Source organism: Mustelus asterias, chromosome 28, assembly GCF_964213995.1.
Source record: "Mustelus asterias chromosome 28, sMusAst1.hap1.1, whole genome shotgun sequence".
Lineage (NCBI taxonomy): Eukaryota > Metazoa > Chordata > Chondrichthyes > Carcharhiniformes > Triakidae > Mustelus > Mustelus asterias.
In genome coordinates this window covers 23645480-23654039 of record NC_135828.1, presented here as the reverse complement: position 1 = coordinate 23654039, position 8560 = coordinate 23645480, and the positions used below count along the sequence as shown (strand labels likewise).

The following is an 8560-nucleotide window of genomic DNA, read 5'->3' as shown; positions in this document are numbered from 1 at the left end:
AATGAGTTGTGGTCACAGAGTGGAGGAAAGGAGAGGGTGGACGCAGACATGGATCATAGAGGGATGGCTGAGGGGATGGGGGTGCACAGTGTAGGAAGAGGGGGATTGCAGTAGGAGGGTGGAACACACTGTAGAGAGATAGGATGGGTCGGGGGTAGGATGGGTCAGGAGGTAGGATGGGTTGGTCGGGAGGTCAGCAGTAGGGGTGGGGGGAGAAGACAGGGGAATCAGTAGTTGATGTGGGGGAGAGGTCCGGGAGTCAGGTGGGTAGTCAGTGGATGGGATAGTCAGGAGGTGAGGGGAATTTTCGGAGGCTGGCAGGGTAGTCAGGTGGTTGGGGATTAGTTGGGAGTCTGGAGGGTAGTTGGGGTGGGTATAGTTGGAAGAATTGGTGTAGTTGGGGGTGGGGAGGGTAGTCGGGGGTGGAGAGGTAGTTGGGGGTGTTGGGTAGAGTGTTGTCAGGTTGTAGTCAGGGAGTGGAGCATGTTGGAGTTGGAATCATAGAACCCCATAGAATCCCTTCAGTGCAGAAAGATGCCATTTGGTCTATCAGGTCTGCACCGACTCTCCGAAAGAGCATCCCATCCAGGTCCGCCCCCCCCCCCCCTCCTATTCTTGTAATCCCCCACATTTACCATGGCTAATCCACCTAACTGCACTTGGCACGGTGGCACAGTGGTTAGCACTGCTGCCTCACAGCGCCATTGACCTGGGTTCAATTCCAGCCTTGGTCACTGTCTGTGTGGAGTCTGTACGTTCTCCTCGTGTCTGCGTGGGTTTCCTCTGGGTGCTCCAGTTTCCTCCCACAGTCCAAAGATGTGCAGATTAGGTGAATCCAATACACCCCTCACCCCTGGACCCCCTAACATCCTTTCTCCCCCTTAACCCCTCCCCCCCCCCAAGCCCCTCTCTCTCCCCTAATCCCGTCTCTGCCCATAAACCATCTCCCACCTAACACCCTCTCCTCCAACCTCCTCACTTCCCCTCACCGCCTGTCTCCCACTCACTAACCCTCAGCGCTTCGCCCAGCGGCTGTCAGGACCCATCAGTTCACGTCATTCCCGGGGCTGGCAGCTGATAAATGTGCTTCCTGATACTCAGCTGCTTCGCTTCAGAGGACGGAGGCGAAAGAAAGAGCAGCGACCAGGTATGTACCAAATATCTCTAATTTTTTTGCTGTTACCTCTGCGGGTTTTGCAGCTCCCGGTCACATATGCAATGTCTGCTGCATTTCATCTATTTGAGAAGGATTTGCCTTTTAGCTGGCAGTGGTAACTAATCAAAAGGTGAGTTTGTATAGGGCAGTCAAAACGGTTTAGAAAGACTTATTGCATGCACGCACCTGTCGTTTCATACTGGTTGTGCTTCCAAATTTAGCTAGAAGTCTACAGTCCCAGAATAAACTTCCCACTTCCTGCGAGTATCACAGAAGCCTTGCTCGCTGTTAATATCAGCGATTAAGAACTGTCACAAACTATCCCCGTCCCACTTTTGACAGTCACAAGGGAAATCGGGTACATTTTGCCCCTTGTTAAACATTTGTGACTTGATCAAATGCTTGAAGCAGTGAGACTGGTGGGTAGGATGGTTTGAAATTCGCTGGAATGTCTAATCTTTCTGCGGTTTTTAAAAATTAATCATATGGATATTTCCGAGCATTGGTGTTTGGGGCGGGAGGTCAGGGAATGAAATAAGAGGAGTTGTCCCTGGAGTCACTGAGACACTTGTCTGTTGAAACTCCCAAGTCACATTGTAGCTACCGGTAGTAAAATGGGGGGGTTAATCTACTCTGAAATAAATTGCTCTCTGGCGGGATTTTCAAGTTCTTAAAATCGCTGGTACCATAAGAATGAATGGTATCTTTTATTAAATGTAGAACCAAAATTATTCTGTGTACCATTGATGGACAAAAATGTTACAGCAGACTTTTTTTAAATGAATGCAAGTCTAAAATGGTTGAAATACCTTTTAAGATTACAGAGCATCATTTTCTAATGACTTGTAGGTTTTTTTTAACTTGTAAAAATTTCTGAATAGATTTGAGGAGTTGGAGGAACCTGGAAAAAATCTATGCGACTGTATTCTATAATTGGTGTTGTGAGTCACAAAGTCCTAGCATGCTTGGTGTTCTGTTACAATCCATATATGGCCCATGTGTAGCTGTGACCTGTCCCTGTATGGCTAGCTGTTTCTATTCTTGGGAGACACTTCACTCCTTTTTTTTCAATGGGCAAGTCTTTTAATTTCATGATTCGGTTTTAATTGTTACATTTTTTTCATGAACTTTTCTTGTCTCTCTCTCTCCTTCATACCGCTCCCAACCAACCTCATATTGTGGCTTCAGGGACTGCTGGGAGTGTGAAAGATGTCGACCTATAATGTGTCTCTTAATGGCCCTGCACCTTGGGGCTTCAGGCTGCAAGGAGGAAAGGATTTCAACATGCCCCTGACTATATCAAGAGTAAGTTCATGATTCCTGCCTGCTTCTCATTTTCACTTCAATGGCTGTGCTGTCCTGTTCCACAAATCACTTCATTTTAAGCACCATCAAAGACCCACTTTGAAACCATCCAAAAGTTATCTCACTGTGAAGTTTCTAACTGCAGGAGGCCTCAATATTGTCAATTCTTGTTCAGACATGTTTTCTGGTTTCTTCCCCTACACAAGGGATGTTAATGTCTTCCCTCTCAGATGTTGCCTGACCTGCTGAGTATTTCCATCACTTTTTGTTTATATTTTAGACTTTCAGCATCAACAGCATTTTGCTTTAATGTTGGTTTGGGTACTATTACAAATCTGTTACAAATGTTCGGAACTCGATTGCCCAATCGTTAAGAACATAAAAACATAAGAAATAGGAGCAGGAGTAGGCCATCTAGCCCCTCGAGCCTGCCCCGCTATTCAATAAGATCATGGCTGATCTGAAGTTGCTGTTTTGAAAGCAGAATATGTGATGGTAGTGACGGGGAAACAAAAATTGTCCTAACTTGGAGCAGCGGTACAGTTTTCAGATTAAATTGCTTTCCACATAGTATCCAAATTCCTAAAGCAGCCGAGATGTCTGAGCAGAAAATCTCCCCATGACACATCGACAGTTATTGCCCCCACACTGACATTCTATAATTCTCTGAGTGAATACTAAGCCCAAATACTTCCACCATGAATCAGTCGAAAGCTGCAACCTCCATAAAGTGCTCTTGTATTCTTTGATGCAGATTCCATGAGTTGATCCCAGGATTTACAAATCTGCGTGCAGTGCCCAGTTCTGACTCAAAGCCCCAGCTAAAACTGGGTCTAGAAGTGTGTTGCTGGGCTACAGTATCCAAACTTTTGGCCCAAATTGACTTTCTCTTGGATGTGAGCAAGTCATGGGTTGAGGGATGAATAAAGTTGGTAGAAAGACCCTTAATGCTCCTAGTGATTAGTCAATAGGAATCTCTTCTCTCCTCCTCACTGAAGGTGTAAAAGCCAAGTTTCTGAACTCTGAGATTTTGTTTATTCTGTTGGGTACCAACTCTGATAGTTCAGCCATGAACCAAACGGAACTCATCCCCCTCCTGCCCAGGGTTCAACTCAAGATTCTGTTTTTCACAGCAATGATCTTTTGCATTAATCTACCCCCTTTACGTTTCTTGACCTATTTGAAATTGATCTAATGTATTATAGTGCCAAGACTTTTTCTTGTGTACTCCAAGCCCCAAAGCACCAAAACTCATCTTGGTTGAACCCTAACTTGACCATCTACAATGATGATTTAATGCAACATTTTTGTTCCTTTATCTTCTTTTACCTAAAACCATTACATCATGTAAATTATTGATAATGCCCAGAGTGCTTTTTAAACACCATGTGGTCTTGCAACTAGAGGAGCCATATAATTACTGACAACTTCCTGAAAGAACAAGGTATTCTTCCAACTCACTCTAGGAGCAATGTGATCAGTACTGGAATGAAAGCCAGTGTTGTACTGGTTCCAGCTCTGGCCAGCTCTTTAAAACCACTGACACTTCAGAAATGTCAGAAAGGTGAAATCCTGTCTCTGATTATGTTGTACACCCAAAGGCTGAGAATCGTTTCTCAACCAAAGTGGCGCAAAACAACTGATAATAGCATTAATAATAAAGGAGATTTCTGAAATTACTAAATTCATTAGCTTGCCAGCCTGGTCTTATTTCAATTGCACTGAATGGCAATATGCTCATGTACCAGTATTTACATAACCATTTCTATACTACCCCATAGTAGTATATCCCCCATAGTGGTATATCCTATGAACAGTGTATCCTATTGACACAGTTGCAGTATTTGGAGGATTGTGGCCAGGACTTTTGTTCACAAGACTCACCTTAGTGATCCAGAACTTCATCTCAATTGTTTTCTTAAACGTTAGCTCTCCAGACCACACCCCTCACCCAATCTCCATGCGTATCGATGCCAATTCCTGCAAGCCCATGCCCCAGCCATCGCCACTGACCCCCCGCCCCCCCGCCCCCCCCCCCCCCCATTGCTAACTCATGTCACTCACTCATCGCCATGGCCCTTTGTAGCCCCTGTGCCAATTTATATAATCTCTTAAGCCCCATACACATGGCACTTTATAACGCCAGTGTCAACCTAACAACAATATCCCCACCCACCACCCTTTGCTTTATACTCTCAGTGCCAACTCATCCAGTATCCACCATAGGCAGACATCAGGAATCATGCTGAGATGAAATAAAATAAAGTTCTAAATGTCTGTTCATGAAAGCCCATTCAATGCATTTAAGTACCCTCAGTACTTAATCCCTTATAAAAACAAACATTTGTACTCATAACCCCACATCAAAGGCAGCTAATTCCTTAATAGTGTATTTGACCTGTCAATCAAACTGTGAGGACACAGCCCCTCATTGTTATAATAAGCTACAAAAACAGTCAGATGTTACTAATGCTGTAATAATAGTACTTAAGGTTATGCCAACAAACAGCTATGGAAAATGCTGGAACATCATTTTTTTAACTCTCACAGATACATACAGGAAGTATTTTTTCAATTTTTAAAATGCTAGACATTTAAATATCTTGATTGTTCTACAGACCTTATTAGCTCTTCAAAGAGCATTTTAGACATCTCTAAGGATCCATAACTCCTATTCTGTGGAGTAAAGACTTCGCTCCAGAGAAATGGGATCTGTTTGAACTTCATATTGAATTCAAATGGCCCTGCTGTGTTTGGATTTCCCACACGTGAGCGTCGTATCCTGTGCCCCTGTTTCCCACCTGACAAAATCGCTTTCTGCCAGAAATGGGACAGGACTTGGGGAGGTGGGTAGCTCTGTTGGCTGGATGGCTGGTTCATGATGCAACAATACCAACAGCATGGGTTCAATCCCTGCACCAGCTGAGGTTATCTAAGAAGGCCTGCCTTCTCAACCTCGCCCCTCGCCTGAGGTGTGGTAATCCTCAAGTTAAAATCACCACGAGTCAGCTCTCCCCCTCAAAGGGGAAAGCAGGCTATGGTCATCTGGGACTATGGGGACTTAACTTTTTAAGTGGCAATGCTTGGAATACTGTGTGCAATTCTGGTTGCCAGAGAGAATGCAGAGAAGATTTGACTCGGGCAGTTTAGCATAGCCAAAATTGGTCATCTCCCATCTTCTATAATTTTTAAGTGCATCTTCACTCCCTTTTTTTTGATTTGGGGAATGGTGGGAGGTGGTGGAAGGATTGCTGGGCTGATTATTAGCCCTTTGAACTATGTCATAAATGCTCCTTCCGTGGCCAATGAGTCCCATGGTGGGATTTTCCAGCCCAACCCACTGCTGGGATTGTCCAGTCCCACTGAAAGTCAATGGAATTTTGGCTGGTCACTGAATCTCCTGCGGTCCTGCCACAGCTTGGCTGGAAAATCCCAACCCTAGCGTGGGACTTGAACCCAGAGCTTTTGGCCTAGAGTTGGAGATGCTGACCACTGCACCGCATGACCCCATCTTCCATCAACAACAAATTGTCCAAAAATTTGTTGTATCAGTTCCTGCACCAAATTCCATAGAATCCCTACAGTGCAGAAAGAGGCCATTGGTACATCAAGTCTGCCCGACTCTGAAAGAGCATCTCACCCAGGCCCTCTCCCCCACACTATCCCCCCCCAACTCCGTGCATTTCCCATAGCTAGTCCACCTAACCTACACATTTTTAGACACTAAGGGGCAATTTAGCATGGCCAATCCACTTAACCTGCACATCGTTGGATTCATCCATTATTTCAGTCATAATCATAAAGGTTTACAGCATGGAAACAGGCCCTTTGGCCAACTTGTCCATGCCACCCAGTTTTTACCATTAAGCTAGTCCCAATTGCCTGCATTTGGCCCATATCCCTCTATACCAATCTTACCTATATAACTGTCTAAATGCTTTTTAATAGAATTCAAAAGGAGTTCTTGTGGACTCCTGGCTCCCGATATCTCCTGTTTACAATCTTTGCCTTTAAATCCCTCCATGGTTCTCTCTTACCTTCTATCTGTGGTCTACTCCAATCCTATAACCACCCTCCCGCCCCAAAGCATGTGGCTCTTCCAATTGTGAAAATTCTCCCTTTCCACCATCGACAGAAGAGTTTTTATCCTTCTAGATCCCAAACTCTGAAGGCAGCACTTGCACAGTGCAATAGAAGGTTTCCCGTGATTCAAAGATAACTGGAACTGGGAGACAGGGCAGACTGAGCAAGAGAGATGGTCTTGAAGAGAGCTAGGAAGCTGTTGGAATAGCTATAGTTATGTTGTCCATAACATGTAAAGGCTACAGACCAGACGCTCCCTCTCTCTCTAGCCATGCATCGATGTCATTTACTGGCTCTTTAATCAATTGTAGCCATGAAGCCCTACCCTTTCCTCTATGCCACATTGCGCTGGTAAATGGAGATGACCTGCCAGCTGTTTGATTCAGGTCACTGTCAAGAACAATGGGAAATTTGTGGAATGGTGATGTCATGCTCATGTTCCACTGGCTGCACAAATGGGATTCCTCACCCCTCGTCAGGGATTGCAGGGCAGTCACTGTCTGTGTAATGAATGGCCATGTTTCACTCTCTTCCTGAAAACTTGTCTATTAATATGTTCTGATGTGTTGGTTATTTGGCAGTGAGTCATCACTTGTTGATTGATAGGAGAGGTGATAGGACCAGGGAAGGTGCAAGGTCACCTTATACCTCTAACTATGCTTCAACTAACACAACTGGATTGGTAACCAGTAATACAATAAAAATTGCTTTCATCTATAAACACACCTTTCTGTATCATAAAACATCCAATATTACTTCATGCAGGAGAGCTTGAGTTGCCTGTTGAAAATAAAGTCTCAGTCACTCAGTAAGAAGCATTGGGAAAGTGGGGTTGTGGCTAGAAAAGGTAGTAGAGGGCCCTAAGCAGCATTGGGATAGGGGTTATGGAACCATAGAATTCCTCTGCGTCTGCACTGACTCTCGAAAAGAGCGTCTTATCCAGGCTCACTCCCCTGCCATATCCCCATAGCCCCATGTGTTTACTGTGGCCACTCCACCTAATCTACATATCTTTGAACTGTTGGAGGAAACTGCAGCATTCGGAGGAAACCCATGTAGACACAGGGAGAACATGCAAATTCCACACAGACAGTGACCCAAGCCGGGAATGGAACCTGGGTCCCTGGTGCTGTGAGGCAACAGTGCTAACCACTGTGCCACCATGACACCATGGAAGAATATGGAAGAATACCACCTCAGATGGCATAAGTGCAGATTAGCCACACTGAAAGTGATGAGGGAATTATTAGAGTGGGAATTTAGCATCAGGAGTCAGAGGGATTTTAATCCCAAATAGATTGTTCAATTGAGCCAACTCCAAACTTTTATTCAATGCCAACCCAGTGGCAGAGATTTATTTGGGATTAGTTGCTGAGATTGTTCTATTTTGGAGCACAGGAGAATGAGGAGAGAGGTGCATAAGATAATGGCAGGCTGGCAAGAAAAGAACAGGAAATGCTGGAAATACTCAGCAAGTCCAGCAGCATCTGCAGAGGGAGAAACAGTTAACGTTTCAGGCCGTGACCTTTTATCAGAAAAGCAGTTCGTACAAGGACCAGGGGAAAGATTTAAGATTTTGGGCAAGAGAAAAGGAGAATGTGAGGAAAAAACCTTTTTTACACAGTGAGTGGTAATGGCACAATTGGATTGTGTGGATGGTGCCTATCATGGATGTCAAAAGGAAATTGGAGGTGCACTTCGGAAAAATAAACTTGCATGCTAAAGGGCTAGAACGGTGCAGGGAATGGGACTGAATGGATTGCTCTACAGAGAGCCAGCATGGATTCAATGGGCTGAATGATCCATTGGTTGAGGTGAATGATAGCAACTGATTAATTGAGAGAATTATGACCCTGGCTGACTGAGACAGGCACATCTTAACCTGAGGAATGAAGAGCGATGTCTGCTGCTTTTTTGGGCAAGAGGTTACTGCAGACATACAAGGCAGCAATGTAAAATTAATGTTGCCTTAATGAGGATGGAAATGAAAAGGTTATTGCACAGCTTGGATGTGAG

General features: G+C 44.7%; 1 protein-coding gene across 1 annotated transcript in view; it reads left to right on the top strand.

The window, feature by feature from the left end:
- Positions 1–990: 990 nt before the first annotated feature.
- Positions 991–8560, top strand: part of ldb3a (LIM domain binding 3a) — a 167921-nt gene continuing 160351 nt past the window's right edge. The window contains exons 1-2 of the mRNA XM_078199289.1: positions 991–1147; positions 2345–2461. Coding sequence (XP_078055415.1) covers positions 2366–2461 — 96 coding nt within the window. The 5' untranslated portion in view covers positions 991–1147; positions 2345–2365. The remainder of the gene's footprint in view (positions 1148–2344; positions 2462–8560) is intronic.